This window comes from Erinaceus europaeus, chromosome 4, assembly GCF_950295315.1.
Source record: "Erinaceus europaeus chromosome 4, mEriEur2.1, whole genome shotgun sequence".
In the NCBI taxonomy this organism is placed as follows: Eukaryota; Metazoa; Chordata; class Mammalia; order Eulipotyphla; family Erinaceidae; genus Erinaceus; species Erinaceus europaeus.
In genome coordinates this window covers 59,372,679-59,394,160 of record NC_080165.1, presented here as the reverse complement: position 1 = coordinate 59,394,160, position 21,482 = coordinate 59,372,679, and the positions used below count along the sequence as shown (strand labels likewise).

Below are 21,482 nucleotides of genomic sequence, written 5' to 3'. Positions count from 1 at the left end.
CTCACAGACTGTCCTTTAGGAATCTGTGGGGGCCTGTCTGGTTGTCTCAATGGCCAGGGCGTTATTGATACTTCACACAGAGTGGAATTCTCAGTAAGAGCTGCTTCATATCAAACATACCCTGCTGTGAAAAAAAAGAAAGACACCTATACTATAGTTATGAGTTTAGCTCACTTGATTTTACATACAAAACACAAATAAGTGCTTTGTTTTATTTTGTTGATGTTGGGAATTCACTGCTCTGGGCAGACTTTTTCAGGTAGACAGAGAATGGAAAGGAGATGCCTCCAGTGTTGGCAGGGTTCAGGCTTGAAACTGGGTCATGTGCATAGCAAAAACAGGCACCCTGCTGCTATCTTGCAGGCTCTCAAAAAATTTCTTGCATATCAATATACTTAAAAATTCCAGGATCACAACTGAGTAAAATATATATATATATATAAATACTTGCTATGCTTGAAAATTTTCTAAGAATTGTTCACCAATTTCAGAAAGTCTCATGACTCAGCAGTCAGTCATGGTATCTGAATTGTACAATCCAGTTGTCAAGGTCAAGGTGATTTTATGTATGGGTGCAAGCCTGTTTCATTAGGTCTTTATATTATCAAGATTATTTTATTGTCTTTGAAATTTTGTGCATATATATGTTATCTATGAATTTTACTTCAGGATCATAATAGTGATGTTATAAAATGTCTATTATGCATGGCCCAGGAGGTGACACAGTGGATAAAGCATTGAACTTGCAAGCATGTGGTTCTGAGTTTAACCCCTGGCATTGCATGTGTCATCTCTCTCATTAGTAAATCTTAAAAGATGTATTAATTATGCAAATGGTATTGGATTTGAGTTGAAAACCAGTGACCTTTTTCAAGGGGTTACAGTGGTTTTCTACACCCATACCTCTGCCCAATGACACTCAAATAATGGTGGTATATAGATTAATTTAAATTTTATGTTTTTCCATTTTCACCAGTGCTTCAGTGGGGCTTCATGCCTGCATGACTCCACAGCTCCCAGTAGATGTTTTTTTTTTTTTTTTTCCCTTTCAGATAGAGGCTGAAAGTTAAGAGGGAAGTGGAGTGGGGGGGAGGTAAGAAAGAGACACACCAGCACTGGTTCACCGCTTGTGAAGTTTACCATTGTGATGCTCCCATGTGGTGGTCAGGGCTTGAACCCAGGTCCTTGCACATGGTTAAGTACATACTCTACTGGGTGTGAAAAGTAGACTTAAAGCTCTTTTCTTTTAATTTTAAAAAAATATTTATTTATTCCCTTTTGTTGCCCTTGTTGTTATTATTGTTGTTATTGATGTCATTGTTGGATAGGACAGAGAGAAATGGAGGAGGGGAAGACAGATAGAGGGAGAGAAAGATAGACACCTGCTTCACCACTTGTGAAGTGACTCCCCTGCAGGTGGGAAGCTGGGGGCTCGAACCAGGATCCTTATGCCGGTCCTTGCGCTTTGCGCCACCTGCACTTAACCCGCTGTGCTACGGCCTAACTCCATGTTTTAAATCACTTGTAAGTCATCTCGTCCTAAACTTCCTGTTCTTAAAGCTATTTTCTAAACTGAACTAATCACATTTGCAATACAGCAGTAACATTGGCTATGAATACTTTGAGCTTCAGATAAAAACAAAAAACAACAACAAAAAAAGCAAGCTTTTCGGAAACAGAATTGGAGCTAGAGATTCCTGGACCATCTACTCAGCTCTCCTTCCAGTTGGCTAAAGAATTGCACATTTCTCAGAGACAGAACTGTCCTTACTGTGATAGGGAAGCTTCAACTGCCCCAGATCAACTACAGTGAGGTAGATAGCATCTTGAGTGTTCCACATCATACTGGGCACTGTTAATCTTTTTTTTTTTTTTTTCTTTCTTAATGACAGGGTGAAACTGAGAAGGAATGGGAGGTAGAAAGGGAGACAGAGAAATACCTATAACACTACTTCACTTGGGAATGTGTGTGCTCAACCAGATACATCACCACCCAGCCCTTACACTATACTTTCATCTTTACTGAAAAGCTAGATAAACTTGTATCCTGAAGTCACACACATGGGAAGAGTCTAATCTGGGTTTGGAACCCATGTCTGTGTGGCTTCAAAACTCAGTATTCTTGGGATGGCAAATTAACTCACCAGCTTGGCATGTTGTAACTCTGAGTCTGGTCCCACTGCACCGGGGGAAGTTTTAGTGCTATGGTGTCTGTCTCTAGCTGAAAAAATAGGCCCGGAGCAGTAAGCCCCAGCAATGACAATAAATAAAAATTTAAAAACCCAATGTTCTTTATATTGTAACGCAAGGTCTGAAGAGGTCAAGACAACAGCTCCTAGTTAGTTCTCTGATGCTGCATACACATGCCTGTTGCTATGTCTTCTCTCGTACATGTAACTTTCTATCTCCAGTGATACAGGTAAAATGAATTGTCTTTTTAGATTTATGCTTCCCCTTGAGATAGCAGATGATGAAGCCTCCGGGGTTATTGCTGGGGCTTAGTACCTGCACTACAAATACACTGGCCATCTTTTTCCATTGTTGTTGCGGCTGTTATTGAATAGGCCAGAGAGAAATTGATAGAGGGGAAGATAGAAAGGGGGAAAGACACCTGCAGACCTCCTTCAATGCTTGCAAAGTGACCCCCATGCAAGTGGGGAGCTGGGGGCTTGAACACGCATCCTTCTGCTGGTCTTTACGCTTTGACTATGTGCGTTTAACCCAGTGCACTACCGCCAGGCCCCCAGCATATTTTTACCAGAGCCCTGCTCAGCTCTGGTTTATGGTGGTGTGGGAGATTGAGCCAACTTTGAACTTACGAGACTCGGGCATGAAAGCCTCTTTGCTTAACTAATATGCTATCACTCCCACCTGAGACAGCATTATTATTTTTTGCCTTCAGGTTTTTTATTGCTGGGGTTCGTGCTAGCACTATGAATCCACTGCTCCTGGAGGCCATTTTATTGGATAGGACAGAGACACTGAGATGGGTGGGGTAGATAGGGAGAAAAATAGACACCTTGCATCCCTACTTTGCCCCTTGTGAAGTATCCCTCCTGCAGGTGGAGAGTTGGGGGCTCGAACCCAGATCCTTGAGTGGGCCCTTGCACTTAGTCCTAAGTGTGCTTAACTGGGTGTGCCACCGCCCTGCCCTGAGACATTTCTTTGATTAGTTTTGTAGGCACTAACCTATAAGACTGGCACCAGTAATCAACCAAGAACAATTCTGCCCATCTGCCTAGAGGACATGTGATAGTATGTGGAGACATTGGTGGTCATAACTGGGAGAAAGGGATGTGTAGGTACAAGTTGGGGATCACATTAAACATCTTACAATGTACAGGCCAGCCTCCACAATAATTTTGTCCAGTATGTCAATTGTGTCAAAGTTGAAAAACCTTGCTTTAGTTCTGAAAATACACTTTTAGGGACCAGGAAATAGCTCAGTGTGTTAAGAGCACAATATTAGTATGCCTGAGGTCCCGAGGCCCCAGTTTCAATTCCTGGCACCACCTCAGGCCAGAACTGAACAATGCTCCAGTCTCTCTCTCTCATAAAAATAAACAGTGGGGCTGGGCAGTGTTACACCTAGTTGAGCAGACCCATTACCAAACACAAGCACCTGAGTTTCAGCCCTGCTCTGCACCTGAAGGAGGGAATTCATCATGCAGGCCCTATGCCCCAGCAGAAACCCTGGTGGCAAAAAATAAAAAAAATGTATATGAATATGTATTATGAGTAAGTCATTATTTGACTAGTTGTTAGCCAAGTTCTTGCAGTTATTAGACTGTACAGAGAAAAGCTGTGGTGTGAAAATGTTCACTAGTGAACACGTCTACCAAAATCAATCCCTTCTTTTTTCTACATTATCTAAACCTAAACCTACTGTGTCTATCTTGTATATCATGGTCTAGTCTTCTGCTGGGTACAATTATACTGTAAATATATGGCACCAAAAACAATGCAGGTCAAGTGCAATAATCACAAATCTTGAACAATAATATCTTCAATCACTGAAAATATGGATCTGGCAAAGTTGGACTAGTAACTGTAAAGCCTCATTGGTAGAGTGATCACCAAACTGTTAACAGTATGAATATAATAGTAAACCTAAGGAGGACCTTTTTTTTTGTTTGTTTTTTGGCAAAAAATCCTTCTCAGAGGGACCAAGAGCTCATCTGGTAGAGTATATACACTTTTACAAAACATGCACCAGGACCCAAGTTTGAGGCCCCAGCACCACAAGGGAGCAGAATGAGTGGTCAGAGTTGTGCTATGGTGTCTCTCTCCACATCCTGTCTCTGAAGTTAAAAGAAAAGTCTGACAGGAGTTCAGCCCTGGTGCAGAAAAATTCTTGTTGGATTATGTTACATATATCAAACGGGAAGAAAATTATTCTAAATCATGGCTTCACTTGAAAAAAAAACTTGATTATGTTCATTATAAGAATGCACTTAAAATCATGAACATGTTTTATAACTTTAGTTTTCATGAAAAAAGTTCCAACCAGACATTCCTTCTCCCTCAATCCTACTACATACTATGAACTTTTGGTCACTATTTTAAGTGGACTTACTTTAGTTAAGATCTTTTTGCTGTCAACTTTCTTCTTGAGGTGAGCAGGCCCTTCACTCTTAGGTGACTGTAGTTTGGTCACTTGTACCCACATGCCATGACACTCCTGTCTGGTATATAAAAGCAACATATTTCCTACAATGGTCTGATCTTTATAGGAGCTGATGTATTACATGTGACAGCTGGGAACCCCTCATCATCCCACCCCCTGCCCCTTTTTTTACCTTAAGTCACTGAGGACAGAATAAATGGCTAGTCTGTGCTCAGTCTGTCTCCTCTTGCTACTGTATTCAGCTGCTGGCAAGGAACCCAATAGCACAGGACAAATACCCAGCTGCATACTCCTGATCTCACAATTCATCCCAGGACACCTGTCAGCATTCCTAGGTCACCAAGAAAGGAAACTTACCAACACAGGCCTTGAAAACTCAGCTGTGAGATCTCATAGCTCTTTAATCCTGTAATGCAATTCAGCAGTTTGAAAAACATGCCAAAGGTCATAGGAAGAAAAAAAGGACATACACCTAAAAGTCTATAAACAATGTACATATCAACCTTCTCTCAGGCATTTTTAAAGTAAAAAAAAAAAAAGAAAATTTTTTTTCTACATATCTTGCGATGTCAAAGCTGAAAAGAACACACATCAATTTAAATGCATTTAAAAAATGACATCCTGGAGGCCAGGTAGTGGCGCATCTGGTTGAGCGCCCATGTCACAGTGCACAAGGACCCGGGTTCGAGCCCCCAGTCCCCAGCTGCAGGGGGGAAGCTTTGTGAGTGGTGAAACAGGGCTACAGGTGTCTCTCTATCTCTCTCCCACTCTATCTCCCCCTTCCTTCTCTATTTCTGGCTGTCTCTATCCAGTTAAAAAAAAAAAGTGACATCCTGAGCCAGGGATTGGCAAACTTTTTCTGTAAAAGGCCAGACAGTAAAAAGTCTAAACTTTGTGGTTCACATGATCTGTCTCAATTATTTAATTGTCAATTATTTAATTTTGAAGTACAAAAGAAGCCAAACATAAACAAATTTATAGTTGTGTTTGGACACAATTTTATTTATGGAAACTGAAATATGAAATTTATTTTACATAGTTTCACATGCTACAAAAAAAGACTATTCTTTTGATTTCAACCCTTAAAAATGCAAAGAACACTTCAGTGGGCTACACAAGTAAGGTGGTACACTGAAGTTGGCTCTTGAGCCGTAGTTTGCTGACCCCTGTCCTAGGCTGCTCTGTCTGCCACCTAGTAGCAACACAGAGCTTATTGTGCTATATCCTGTTTATTTGCTCTGTGCTTTACTTACCCACAATACAGAATCAGATCTGCTTCCTCATAGGACATAATGCCTTGAAATGTAGGCCAGGCCACAGCCGAGAGACATTGCTAAAGTGGCATATTATGCATTGCATACAAACAAGAGAAAAATATAATAAAATTGAGAAACTCACTGAATTTTAAAAATAGGCTTTATTTTAACCAGTGGTATAGTATGACATCCTATATGGCATAACTGATTACCAAGTTCATGAGTACAAATAAAATAGCAGTTTTCCTCATTCTCTCTTTTTCTTTCTCTTCAGAGAAATCAGGAGAGGGAAGCACGATGCTGAGAAACCCAGGAGCTCTTCCACAGGCTCCAGTTGAGTCCAGGCTCCGGAAGCACACAGCCTCCTAACACAGATATGGTCACATGTGCAAAGACCTTTATTAAAAATACTCAGAGCAATATTTCTGTAGGAAATCAGACTAGCATGTACACCCAAAGAAGGCTGATAAAATTCATCCTGCTGTGGATTATAAAGGAGATGAGGCCTTTGTGGTTATTTTCCTTTAAAGAGAGGGATATCCCAGGTGAGGTGTGGTCACCATCAGCCTGCGTCTTTCCTTCTTGCTCCAGGTGATCCAGGGGTCTGACCCTGCACCTCTGGAGTACACGTATCACTGCACTATGGCAGAGAAATGGAAACACCTAGACCCAAATACAAGATTTTGCCACAGAGCCAACAATGGAAGCGGCTTTATTCTTTCATACTTCACAAAAGGTTTAAATATATCGGTCCTTGTGTAGCATAAGATGCCCAAAATTCAGAAAATTATGAAAACATTTCTCTACCCCTGAGGATATTTTATCATTAGAAAGTTGAAAATACAAAATATTAAAATAATTTGTCCTTTTTCTCCTCATCAAAAGGAATCGTATTCTCAAAGGATTCCTTCAATATACAAAATTCAGAAATAAAATTTATTTCTCCTCAACAAAGACCAAGAAGCCAATGTTAAGCTGCCAAGAAGACCCTTTTCCACAGAGGGGTGGAAAAGACACCTCGTCACTTTAAAAAATAACCTTATTTAAACAAAGATAGTTTCTGGCCTCATGTGTGTTTTATTTCTCACTTTGATTTTCAGCATTTCTTAGCATTGGCTACTGGGAGTGAAGAGAGTAACTTCTTTTCCAAAGTCTGAGATATTCCTGGGAAAAGCCCTGATCTTTTCTGTAACAACTCCCCAAAAACAGTTTGTTGAAAACCAGATGGCAAGAATGAAAATACTATACACCCACCCATTCCATTTCTTCAGTTTTCACATCAAAAGCACCTGGATTATCAATTGTGTTCAACACAAAATAGCACTGGAGGCTGAAGAGAGGATGCTATCACCTGACCACTGCATCAGCCAAGGTGACATGGGTTCTGAACTACCCAAGAAGTCTTCAATGGCAAACTTGCCTGATACCAGGGCTTCCCAAAGAGAACAAGATAAGCAGTTGTGCATGCTCAAATAGCAAGACGTGCAGAACACTGTCACTCTGCTAGGAATAAAGAGCACAAAGGAAGTACACTGACACCAAGAACCAAATTTTTGACTACTGGGGCCAATACTTGGGAAACCTCTGCACTGAAGGTGAGGGTTAAGTAGAGTGATGGCAACAGCACACTGGGGGAGGGGGGCAGAAGGAGCGAGCGAGAGAGAGAGAAGCACATCTATGCATGCTCGCACATGCACACACTGTGCCTCAGAAGGCTCCCTGGTTACTTCAGGTTCACAAAAGGCTGTCCACTTGTCTGTCTCAGAACTTCATCTGCTGTTCTCTCTTTAGCTATATTTTCTTCTCTCCTTTTAAGGCACAAACATATTTACAGTCTCAAATATACCTAATGAGTTCAGAGAAGTACACTAAGCAAGTTAATCACAGACTAGTGCACAAAAGCCAGTTGGTCCTTGTTTTGGCTGTACACTTCACTAAAGGACGGCTTCAGCTCTGAAGCAGCCAGGAGGAGTAAGTCTTCTCTCAGTGCCACTGTGGGATGCAGTCATCTCATCCTCACTGCCATGGTGGCAGCATGGCAGAGGCTAAAATGGCAAAAGCATGACTGGAATCTGAGACATTTACTGTTATTTACTTTGCATTTAACATATCCCTAACAAGATGGCAGCTCTTGTCTGCCTAAGCTGACTCTCACACAGAAGAGCAAGAGGAGGCTGCCATGGAGCACCTGCAACTCCATGCAGTCACTGTGATCACAGTTTGCTCATACTCTCACCCTTCCACTAGGATTTGGAGGTGCGCACACGCACATACATACACACACACACACACACACACACACACACACACACACACACAGCCCTTCCACCACAGAGGAAATCTTTGCAACAAGAGGCACTTGAATGATATCTGGAAAGTTCCCATGAGAAGGCCTTCCCCTCACAGTGAAGTGGGATCAACAGAACAGAAAACAGGTGCTCAGGACTCCATCTCTTCTTGGTCAAGGGGTGGTGGCACAAAGCTGATGACTTCATCGTAGGTCAGGCCTAAAAGTTGAAAAGGAAAGTGAGACTATTCTCTTTGCTGTCAAGCAATTTTAACACACACACACACACACACACACACACACACACACACACACACACACACACACAATATCTTTATTTATTGGATAGAGACAGCCAGAAATTGAGAGGGAAGGAGGAAATAGAAAGGGAGAGTGAGACAGGGAGACACCTGCAACACTGCTTAACCACTCACAAAGCTTTTCCCCCTGCAGGTGGAGACCGGGGGCTCGAACCCGGGTCCTTGTGCACTGTAATGTGCGTGCTTAACCAGTTGCGCCACCACCCGGCCCTACTTATAGACATTTTATTTATCGGATAGAGACAAGAAAGAAATTGAGAGGAAATGGGGAGAAAGCGAGAAAGAGGGGCCAGGCTGTGGCACAGCTGATTAAGCTCACACATTACAGTGTGCAAGGACCCAGGTTCAAGCCCCTACTCTCCACCTGCAGGGGGAAGCAAGGTTATAGGTATTGCTGCCTCCCTCCCCTCTCAATTTCTGTCTCTATCCAATAATGAAAATAAACAAAAATATTAAAGAGAGAAAGGGAGGGAGGAGGGAGAAGAGAGAGACCTACAGCACTGCTTCACTCATGCTGGTGGGGACCAGGGGCTTGAGCCTGGGTCCTTGTACATGGTAACATGTGCACTCAACCAGGTGTGCCACCATCTAGCCCTGAACTCGTAACTTCTATGTTCAAGATCCTTCCACTCTTTTCAGGCTAGTGGCTTGATGAGCTACTTCAAATAAATGTCTTACTGCTTGTGTGTGATATCCTAAAGGACAGTGACTATGCAGGTGTTCAACATATATATATATAATTTTTTTTCTTTGATTACCAAGTAGTACTCTTCAGAGTTCTCTGGAAAAGGTGCTCAAGATTAACAGCAACCTCCCCCCAACATTTCATAGCAACAAACAGTCCTAATTTTGAGAATTTAATTGCAGTGCTGAAGGTGTTTTACAGAAAGAATATGAGATTGGACATAGGAGACATAGGTCCCTTTTCTGAATATGTCCCAAACTAGATCTAAAGTAAAAGAGAAGATATAGACACATCTTCCCCCAGTTCTATCAACGTTTAAAGAGCAAAACAGTCTAGTCTCTTTATCTCAGAGAGGTGTTGTACATGCAAAACCTGAGAATCTCGAAAATTTTTATTGTTGTTATTGTAGTTATTATTGTTGTTACTGATGTTGTCATTGTCGGACAGGACAGAGAAATGGAGAGAGGAGGGGAAGACAGAGGGGTGGGGGAGAGAAAGAGAGACACCTGCAGACCTGCTTCACCACTTATAAAGCGACCCCCCTACAGGTGGGGAGTTGGGGGCTTGAACCAGGATCCTTATGCCAGTCCTTGCGCTTCACGCCACATGTGCTTAACTTGCTGCACTACACCCAACTCCTCGAAATTCTTTATAGATGTGAATAACTGTGTACAAAATTAGCCCAGACACTATCATCTCAACAGTGCAGAGAATGTCTTCATCTATAATAGATGTTTCCATCAGGGGGACATATTTATTCTACATTAGTGATTTTAATTACATATTTTCATGAACTGAAAACTATGCAGATTTTAAAATTTTTCCCATAGCTTTAAATGAGTGGGATCACTTACGTATGATGTTAAAAATCTCAAGTTTACAAGCTAGATGCCAATCCTACCCATAAAACTTACTTTTCCATTCATCTATAAGGAGGTCCCTGCTTTCAAAGGATTGATCATAAGGATCAGCCACTGGTTCATCATCAGGATCATGGTACTGAGCAAAGTAGGCATGTGCAAGGGCTTGGGCTGCTGTAATTCTCTTATCTGAGTCCAATACAAGCATCTTCTCCAGCAAGTCGACAGCTGTCAGAATCACAGATTGGAAGGGGGAAAAGTTTTTAACATGTCAGTCCAAAAGCATGCCTGTTTAAGCAAACATCTACCTTGACTTGGATATTTAAATAAAGATGCTCCGAAGTGTGTACTCTAGGATGTAAATGTTATTTTTCTCCTTTATCTGTCTTTCTTATTAAAGAAAATAAAATTTTAAACAACAGATTCTGCTTGAGCAAGCTTTTGTATAATGCCAACATCACTGCTATCACTACAGTCAAACTATGTCAAAATGAAAGCACAGAAAGAGGGCAGAGGTAGATAGCATAATGGTTATGTAAAGAGACTCTCATACCTGAGGTTCCAAAGTCCCTGGCTCAATCCCTCACACCACCACAAACCAGAGCTGAGCAGTGCTCTGGTAAAATAAATAAATAAATAAATCCTAGGTTGCATTCCCTATACCACCATATACCAGAACTGTGCAGTACTCTGGTAAAAAATTAAAGAGAAAGAAAAGTTTACTTAATATTTTCTTAAAAAAGATTTTATTTATTAATTAATGAGAAAGATAGGAAGAGAGAGAGAGACAGAGATAGAGAGAGAAAGAACCAGATATCACTCTGACGCATGTGCTGCTGGGGATTGAACTGAGAACCTCATGCTTGACAGTCCAATGCTTTATCCATTGCACCATCTCCCAGACCACTTGAACATTTTTTTCAATATGAAAAATTTCAACCTCTAAAACTTTCAATATACAATAGTACACTCATAGTGAACACCTATATGCCTACCACCATTATCCAACATTTTATCTAACTGTTGACCACTGGGTTAAAATATTTCTTTTGCCCCACCCCACGTAATCTGTGGAATACTTTAGCACTACATGAATATCAGCCTCTCTCATTTGTGTTTTCTATTCACTGATTTTCTTCTCTTTTCTTGAGATATTAATAGTTTATAGTAAACAGTAACATACAGTAGTATTATCAGTTATTGTTTAGATCATATGATGAGTGTTTGTCATACTAAGAGCATAACTATTATGACCAATATCTTGATAAGAAAAGTGAGAGATGAGAAAAAAAATCTCATAAATTTTTGACAGATATACATATTACACTAAAGGTCAATTTAAAATTTTAATTCATATGTTGGGAATAGTGGTGAAACATAACACTAGCTGATACGACACTTTTGTTAATAATCTACATTGTCGGTGTTATCTGCTTAGAAAATCTGCTGAGTAAAAGCTTGTGGTCAGTAATCCCTTATTCTGTCTGTAAGAGAATCTTCATATGATATCACTGTTTGATAGTACATTGTCAGAACTGCAGTGCTGAACATCAGATGACCCAAACCTTCCATTCAGCTTATATATAGTCTTTTACTGCTAAATGGTAGCCAATTCATTTGAATGTTTTAACGTCACGATTCCAGAGAAATATGACAGCTATCACAAGATCTATGTGGCCTAAACAAACAAAAAACAGGCCACACACATTTCTGGCTCCCTTCTCCCACCCCCCAAATGAATCAACTATTTCTTTGAGTTGGCTAACATGAAGTCAAATAGTACAGCACTATCATTTGTACAACATGAGCTGACATGATGAAAAATATTTAGGGCAGGATGAATAAACAAAGCTTCTAACATAGAACACTTCTAACAACTTACAGAGAACACAGCTCAGGCAACTCATCTTGTCAATGAGAACACAGCAGCTGATACACCTAAACCAATCCCACAGACTAATACATCTGTGAATTCATTCTTGACTGTGAGAGGAACACAGCTAACATCTGACATACTTCTTATCTCCCAATACTAATATGGATTTATCCATAATTGCTCAATACTTCAAAGAGCATGAACTGAACCACAGCAACACTGAAACCATTCTCAACAATCACTATGGGTGAAGTACGTAAAAAGTAAAACCACCCCATACCTATGGACATCTAATCTTTGATAAGGGGGCCCAAAGGATTAAATGGAAAAAGGAGGCTCTCTTCAATAAATGGTGCAGAAGAATGAAATTGAACCACTTTATCTCACCAGAAACAAAAATCAACTCCAAATGGATCAAAGACCTAGATGTCAGACCAGAAACAATCAAATACTTAGAGGAAAACATTGGTAAAACACTTTCCCACCTACACCTCAAGGACATCTTTGATGAATCAAACCCAACTGCAAGGAAGACTAAAGCAGAAACAAACCAATGGGACTACATCAAATTGAAAAGCTTCTGCACATCCAAAGAAACTATTAAACAAACAGAGAGACCCCTCACAGAATGGGAGAAGATCTTCACATGCCTTACATCAGACAAGAAACTAATCACCAAAATATATAAAGAGCTCAGCAAACTTAGCACCAAAAAAGCAAATGACCCCATCCAAAAATGGGCAGAGGATATGAACAAAACATTCACTACAGAGGAGATCCAAAAGGCTAACAAACATGAAAAACTGCTCTAGGTCACTGATGGTCAGAGAAATGCAAATTAAGACAACACTAAGATACCACCTCACTCCTGTTAAGAATAGCATACATTAAAAAGGACAGCAGCAACAAATGCTGGAGAGGATGTGGGCACAGAGGAACCCTTTTACATTGCTGGTGGGAATGTAAATTGGTACAGCCTCTGTGGAGAGCAGTCTGGAAAACTCTCAGAAGGCTAGACATGGACCTTCCATATGATCCAGTAATTCCTCTCCTGGGGTTATACCCCAAGGACTCCATAACACCCAACCAAAAAGAGGTGTGTACTCCTATGTTCATAGCAGCACAATTCATAATAGCTAAAACCTGGAAGCAACCCAGGTGCCCAACAACAGATGAGTGGCTGAGAAAGCTGTGGTATATATACACAATGGAATACTACGCAGCTATCAAGAACAATGAACCCACCTTCTCTGACCCACCTTGGACAGAGCTAGAAGGAATTATGTTAAGTGAGCTAAGTCAGAAAGATAAAGATGAGTATGGGATGATCCCACTCATCAACAGAAGTTGAGTAAGAAGATCTGAAAGGGAAACTAAAAGCAGGACCTGACCAAATTGTAAGTAGGGCACCAAAGTAAAAACCCTGTGGTGAGGGGTAGACATGCAGCTTCCTGGGCCAGTGGGGGGTGGGAGTGGGTGGGAGGGATGGGTCACAGTCTTTTGGTGGTGGGAATGGTGTTTATATACACTCCTAGCAAAATGTAGACATATAAATCACTAGTTAATTAATATGAGAGGGGGAAAATCAATTGTATGTCTCAAAGTTTTTCAAAACACAAACAATCTTTTTAATATATAGGCTGTGTATTTGATATGCGGACTCTCTCAAAAGCCTAGGCCAAGTAGATTAGAAGCATCCAATAACACAGCTATATACAAGATACTGGGTACTGTACAGCAAACCATAACAAAAGGACTTTTCAAAGTTAACCCAATTACCAAATAATGTGATGATAACATTAACTATCGATTGTCTTTTTGAACCCTAAGACAGCAGGAACCTCACATCTCCACTATAGAGCCCCTACTTCCCCCAGTCCTGGAACCCTTGGATAGGGCCCACTTTCCCGTATGCCTCTCCCAATCCATATCAAATAATATTGCATCTGCCGATCACAACCTAACCAACGCAACGATTGCCACCTCAACATGCTTCACCTCAGACTGTGTCCAGAGACTTCACGTGTGGAATGACAACCCTTCTTCTTCATTACTCGGGTGAGACCTTTCCTTTTATAGTACACTCTAATTTCATCTCAGGTGGTTCACTTTCTAACAAAGTCCCAAAACCTAGATATACACCAGTTTCTGTGAGAGAGAGCTTATGTTCACACGTATCCATAAACTACTGCAAAATATATACCTGAAAGCAGAAGTACACTAGAGTTTGCAGTGAGTACCTCCCTAACACTTCTTCTCCACTATTCCAAGCTTTGGGTCCATGATTGCTCAACAATTTGTTTGGCCTCGTATGTTAACTCTCTTTTCAATCACCAGGTTCCAGATGCCATCAGGATGCTGGCTAGGCTTCCCTGGATTGAAGACCCCACCAATGTGTCCTGGAGCTCAGCTTCCCCAGAGACCCACCCTACTAGGGAAAGAGAGGCAGACTGGGAGTATGGACTGACCAGTCAACGCCCATGTTCAGCGGGGAAGCAATTACAGAAGCCAGACCTTCCACCTTCTGCAACCCTCAATGACCCTGGGTCCATGCTCCCAGAGGGATAGAGAATGGGAAAGCTATCAGGGGAGAGGGTGGGATATGGAGATTGGGTGGTGGGAATTGTGTGGAGTTGTACCCCTCCTACCCTATGGTTTTGTTAATTAATCCTTTCTTAAATTAAAAAATAAAAAAAAATAAAAAAAAGTAAAACCACTTAGCCTTTTGTCCAACTTCTAAAGAGGTTGTTATAGCTGTCAGTACTCAAAAGGTTAAAACTAAACCTGACACACAGCTGTTAGGCTCCTTAAGCTGAGAGAGGACTCACAGAGATAAAGTGAGATTTTAAATAAATAAATAAATAAATAAATGCCACTGTACTACAATAATCTAAAAAGCTAGAAGGTTGATTATACTACTGTCATAATGTTGCTTCCCTCCCTGTTATAGGGAAGTCCTGGTCTGGCTTCTCCAAGTCCTTCATTAAATAGTCTGTCTACTGTGCTTGTCTAGAATCAGGGAGTTGAGTGAGTGACTTTTTAGGGGACACTGAAGCATATCTCAGCCTCCAGCTTTAAGAAATAAAACAGTTCCTTTTTTAGTCAAGGCAGTACCCATCCTGCTGCTGCTACTGCCACTTAGCTGTGCCAAGGATCTTGAAGGTGATTATGGCAGGAAGTAACATGGAGACATTCGGGTAATAGAACTTGTAGCACTGGAAAGTTACTGGCATGGCAGAGTACACTGCAGGGTGCTCCTGGTTGGGTCCTCTTAACACTCATCTGCCTGTGCTCTGATGGTTTCTGCTCTCAGCCTGGGACACTGCAAAGTGACTGCAGTCATAATTGAGTCTAAGGTTTTCCTATGCAGTACTTCTTTCTCCCAATGCCCTTCAACCCTTTCTACCAACATTCCTATTCCCATCTCCTTTCTTCACTGTATCAGTCTATTTCCCCCATCCAATTCTGTGACTATGTAAGTATATAAGCATATCATGTGATTAAAAAGAGAAAAAAAAAAGGGAGTCAGGGGATGGCGCAGCAGGCCAAGCGCAGGTGGTACAAAGCACAAGGACCGGCATAAGGATCCCAGTTCGAGCCCCCGGCTCCCCACCTGCAGGGGAGTCGCTTCACAAGTGGTGAAGCAGGTATGTAGGTGTCTTCCTTTCCTCTCTCCATTTCTCTCTGTCCTATCCAACAACAACGACATCAATCATAACTACAACAATAAAACAAGGGCAACAAAAGGGAATAAATAATAAATAAATATTTAAAAGAAAAAAAAACCAATATTGGGCTGGGGAAACAGAATAATCATTATGCAAAAGACTCTCATGCCTGAGGCTTTGAGGTCTTGGGTTCAATCCCCAGCCCACCATAAGCTAGAGCTGAGCAGTGCTCTGATTTTTATGTGTCTTTCTTGAGCTATCTCCTGCTCTTTCATTAAATAAATAAAACATTTAAAAAACAGCTAACACACAGATAAATGACATTCCACTTCCCAATATTTAACTAATGGTATCTTATTTCATCAAAGGGAAAAACTCTTCTTCCACTTCCTAATATATACCATAATCAATTCAATATCCATAAAATGAAAATGTGGTCAACTCACCCAAGGGATTGGCACCAATAAATACATTTGCAAAATTCATCTTCGGCATCTGGTTCAAAGACTGAATATAGTTTCTTGCCTGTAAAAACAAGAGTTTTCAAATGCTTTTTTTGCTTCATGTTACTGGTCTGAGAGTTTTGGCTGTCAAGGGATAAGTGTTTACTGACAAGGTCTCCTTGTTTCAATGTTTATTAGTGTCTTTGATATTGATTATAGACTTCTTTTCCTGCCATCCCAGCTTCTTTACTTAGAAACATCACCTTGATTTATTTACTATCTTGCACACTCATATTTCAAATGAACAAGACTGCTAACCAAGTAAGTTCTTTCCTTAGCTTTCTGATAATAGGATGAGATGTTTTTTTTAAAAAAAAGATCAAGATATCTAAGAAGCTGGCCAATTGAGACAGCCTTCCAAAAGAGCTAAAATTGGCCTAAGAATCAAGTATTGCTACAGATATCTAGTACCAGTATTCTTTTGATGGTGCTAGTATCAGCAGGCACAATCAGTATATCAAGTATTAAACCTTGCTATACAGTAATCTTGTAAAAAGAAAGTAAACAAGCTTGGTGTATTATTCTAGAAGGCTCAAACATATTTCTTTCTTTTTTAAAAAAAAATTATTTATTTATTTATTCCCCTTTTGTTGCCCTTGTTGTTTTATTGTTGTAGTTATTATCGATGTCATTGTTGTTGGATAGGACAGAGAGAAATGGAGAAAGGAGGGGAAGACAGAGAAGAGGAGAGAAAGACAGACACCTGCAGACCTGCTTCACCGCCTGTGAAGCGACTCTCCTGCAGGTGGGGAGCCGGGGGCTCAAACCTGGATCCTTTTGCCAGTCCTTGAGTTTGGCACCACCTGCACTTAACCCGCTGCGCTACCACCCGACTCCCCCATATTTCTTTCTAAAGCTCAATTTAAGTGCAATGAAGGGGCCAGGAGATAATTCACGTAGTAGTGCAGGGACCTTGCCATATATAATGCCCCAGGTTCAAGCCCCAGCACCACAGCACCAGGTGGTAAGTTTTTTTTTTAATATTTTTTTTAATTGTCTTTTTATTTTATTGGACAGAGACAGCCAGAAATCAAGAGAGAAGGGGTTGATAGAGAAGGAGACAGAGACACCTGCAGTACTGCTTCACCACTCACAAAACTTTCCCACACAGGTAGGGACCAGGGGCTCAAACCTGGGTCCTTACTCACTATAATACGAGCGCTCAACCAGGTGCGACACCACTGGGCCCCTTTGGTTAAGGTTTTAATTTGTTTATTTTCCTTTTTGTTGCCCTTGTTTTTATCATTGTTGTGGTTATTATTATTGTTGTTGTTGATGTCATTGTTGGATAGGACAGAGAAAAATGGAGAAAGGAGGGGAAGACAGACGGGGAGAGAAAGAGAGACACCTGCAGACCTGCTTCACCACCTGTGAAGCAACCCCCGTGCAGGTGGGGAGTTGGAGGCTTGAACCAGGATCCTTATACAGGTCCTTGCACTTCATGCCATGTACGCTTAACCCGCTGCACTAACGTCTGACCTCCTAGTTTTTTACTTTTTTTAAGTATTGGGTTTCTCATCTATACAATGGGATTAGTAACCGTGTCTGTCTCGCTGGGCTGGAGTGAGAATTACAGGTAACAAACCTGTGCTTCCTTAGGATAGTAGTTGGGTCAGCATGAGAACTGAATAGATATTAACTACGATCTTGTCATCTTTAGAAAAGAAAATTTGTTCTTTTTTTAAAAATATGTTTCAACTTCACAGTTTCTTTTTCTTTTTAAAAAAATGTTTACTTTGGGTTGGGTGGGATGGGAAGAGAAAGAACCAGACTATCACTCAGGCACATGCAGTGTTAGGGATTGAACAAAGGACTTCAGGCTTTGTTTGAATCCAGTGCTTTAGCCAGTGTGCCATATAATTTCTAAACATCATACTAAAGAATGTAAGGTGTCAAATACTTTCAAGGGCTAGTAATCTAATCAAGGACAAAAACCTTGAGAATAATTATATAAATACAAATGGAATTCATAAATGTGTTTCAGATTATTAGGTATTAAATTGTGTTTTAAAGAATAAATCCCATTATCAGTCCACCTGAGTAGCTAAGATACAACTTTGAATAGAGCTTTAAAATCTCTTTAAAATCCTTATAATGTAAAAGGATATATTTATATAGTGTTTAAAAAGACATAGTTGCTCAGCTACATTCACCATTGTATATATAGAGTAAGCAGGAGAAATTCACTTTGAAAACCCATCACAACTCTTTACTAAAAATAATATTCTAGAAACTAAATATACATGGCTATAATCTCTTCCTATTTAAATATTTAGATAAATGGATAAAGGGAATAGAGGCATAAGAGAGACCTGTCTCATGCAGAGAACTATCATTCCTCTAAAAAAAATAAATAAAAGGGCTGGCTGGATATAGTTGAAATGGAAACAAAACTGCTTTGGGGCCTGGGCGGTGGCACACCGGGTTAGGCATACATAGTACAAAGCACAAGGACCCAGCAAGGATCCTGGATCGAGCCCCCCCCCCCCCCCCCCGCCCACCTGCAGAGGGATCGCTTCACAACTGATGAAGCAGATCTGTAGGTGTCTATCTTTCTCTCCCCCTCCTCTCTCAATCTCTCTCTGTCTCATCCAACAACAGCAGCAATAACAACAGTAACAAGGACAACAACAACCAAAGGGAAAAATGGCCTCCAGGAGCTGTGGATTAGTAACGCAGGCACCGAATCCCAGTGATAATCCTGGAGGCAAAAGAAAGAAAGAATACAGGGGCTGGGTAGTGGCACACTTGACTGAGCACACGTTACAGTGCAAAAGCACCCAGGTTCAAGTCCCTGGTCTTCATCTGTATGGGGAAAGCTTTGCAAGTAGTAAAGCAGTGCTGCAGGAGTCTGTCTCTCCCCATCTCCCCTTTCCCTCTCAATTTCTGGCTGTCTCTATCCAATGAATAAATATAAGATTTTTAAAAAATAAATTAAGAAGAATGAATACATAGTAAAGTATGTCCATAACTTGTGCTAATTATACCTCTAGCTAAAAGTCATCAGATGATAGCATACCTTACACGCAAGCATAGAATGCAGGAAAAGACAGTCACTTGAGCACTCAATTCATAAAACCCACATGTAAAAGTAACATCATTTACTCTGTAGAAGCCTCTAAGTTACATTCTCAGTTCTCACCAGGACTGGGTGACATTTCATTCTGAATGCAAACCATCTTACACTAGCACACAGGCAGTCTTTGCCTTAGTAGCCCCTCCAGGCACATGCAAACATTTAGTGACATTAAAAATTGTGTTGATTATATAGTGGCAATAAAATGAGAATGTGGCCTCCTGAATTAGATATCCCTATGCAATCTATTTGTTCTCACCTCATGGCTTGGCATCCTGTTAATGAGATAAGCAGGGGGTGTCCCCGTCAGACGCATAATCTGCTGAAGCTGGTTAATATCTTAGATGCCGTGTCAAGGGCATTGTTAAACATACAGTGCAAATATATAACTTCAACTCAAGTTTTTCAAAAGGCTGAAAAGCCACCTCCTAAAACAAATGGCTATTCTCCTCCCATCCTAGGCCAGAGACAAAGGTTTTACGTTAAAAGCACACTTTTGTGAATGGAATCAGACTAGGCAAGTAACCAGTAACTGGCAATGCAAGATGTGAAAAATTAGTTTTCTTTGATTTCAACATCATCTTTAATATTAAAAATTTCAGCCCCCTCCCCCCCCCCCCCCGTAAGAGATTGCCCTTCAATCCAGGATGGCAGCGAGAGACTATATTCATATACTGGTGGCCAAAACCTGTTGGCTTGTAGGATAAACAGAGATGATTGGAAATTTTTGATCACTTTTGTTTGAAATATGATGTTAAGTTATATTCCATTCATGGAAGAGGTTAAATTTTTTTTTTTTTTTTTTGTGGCACAAATTCTAGTGACTCTTTAAGGAGGTACTCTTCCAAATGTAACACACAGGTGGACATGTGGATTGATGAGCAATGCTAAGTCTCAAACACATTGGTAGTGGTACATTAAAAATACATGCCATAAAACACTGTGGTAAGTGAAGGAAGGAGAGACAGGGAAAGTCAGAAGCTAATGGTACAGACAAAATACAAGTCATGGGCTGCTGACAGCATCCTAACATGCTACAATGATCTCCCAGTCTTTTAGGTGAACAAACTAACTTCACCCAACAAGACAGCTGGGAAGAAGTTTCCAAAAAATCCCAGCAATTATATGACATTTGCAGAACTATGAGGTCTTCCACATATGCAAGCCCATATATAACTTGTACTTCATACTTCTTTCAATCATCTCATTAAGTTTTGTCTTAGATTGGATAAGTCAGGACACATTTTAGAAAAATGTGTCCTGACTTATCCAACAATCCAATATTTCACTGAGAAAGAGACACTGGAGGACTGCTCAGCTCTGGTGGTGCTGGGGATTGAACAAGGACCTTGGAAACTCAGGCATGAAAATCTTTTGCATAACCAATATGCTATCTGTGAATCATGTGAACCTATTAAAGCATAAGAGATGGAATTTTTAAAATCCTTAACAAAATTCAGCTAAAGCCTTTCTATATTATCTTTCTTAAAAACTAGTAATCCCCTCCTCCTTCAGACCATCGACCTTGTTCCTGTGACTTCACTCTTTGGGGCTCCCTTCAGTAATTTTCTCACTTAGCCCATCCTCTGAACCCAAACTCCAGTAGTGAAATCATGACTAGTAGGAATAATAAGGGCAATGTGTTGGAATCATATGCTCCATTGTGTCCTTTATTAAAATAACTTCTTAACACCTTTGAAATTTGATGGTATGTTTAAAGTATTTTCACTCACCACAACTAAACAGAGAACATATACTCATTTTTACTCCATAGTCAATACAATAATATTTTACTTAGTTCTGTTTTCTTGTACTCAGTTTTATTACCCAAAACCCTATACTAGAGCTGTTGAAATGTATGGTCAGCTGGGGTCATCTTACCCTGCCACTTGAGGAAGACTGGTCCAGAAATGAGTGCAGCCTAGGATTTTCCCAGTTGTGACCATGAACTGTGAGCTCAGACTGACAGGGACTCAGAGGTCACACAGGCTCCTGTGCTAAATATGAATAGATATGGGCCCTGGGTCAGGCGGATAGGCTAAACAAGTAATTTTATTCATAGATTTTCTTCAAGTGTGGGAGCTACTCTCAGCCCTAATTCAACATTCTAGCCCTATTCTCAACTCTGACACCATCTCATCTTCTCAGACAATATTTTTGTCCAACTCCATGCTAGCTATCAATCTCAAGCAAAGACTACAAAAGTCATAAGCCCCTAAGAACATACCTAAAATATATTTCCTCACTTCTTTCTACCCTAACATCTCTATTCTCATTTACCCTATTCCTACTTTTTGGTTCCAGTTTTTTCCCCCTAATTTATT

General features: G+C 40.6%; 2 protein-coding genes across 2 annotated transcripts in view; both read right to left on the bottom strand.

The window, feature by feature from the left end:
- LOC103123583 (mitogen-activated protein kinase 13) overlaps positions 1–21,482 on the bottom strand; it is a 106,151-nt gene that overhangs the window by 29,003 nt on the left and 55,666 nt on the right. The window lies entirely within an intron of this gene.
- On the bottom strand, positions 6,026–19,741 carry LOC132538079 (mitogen-activated protein kinase 14). The gene is made up of 4 exons (XM_060189701.1): positions 19,418–19,741; positions 16,026–16,104; positions 10,090–10,263; positions 6,026–8,390 (listed from the first exon to the last, which is right to left on the bottom strand). Exons 1-4 carry the CDS (start codon positions 19,472–19,474, stop codon positions 8,323–8,325), a joined length of 378 nt encoding a protein of 125 aa, XP_060045684.1. The 5' UTR covers positions 19,475–19,741; the 3' UTR covers positions 6,026–8,322.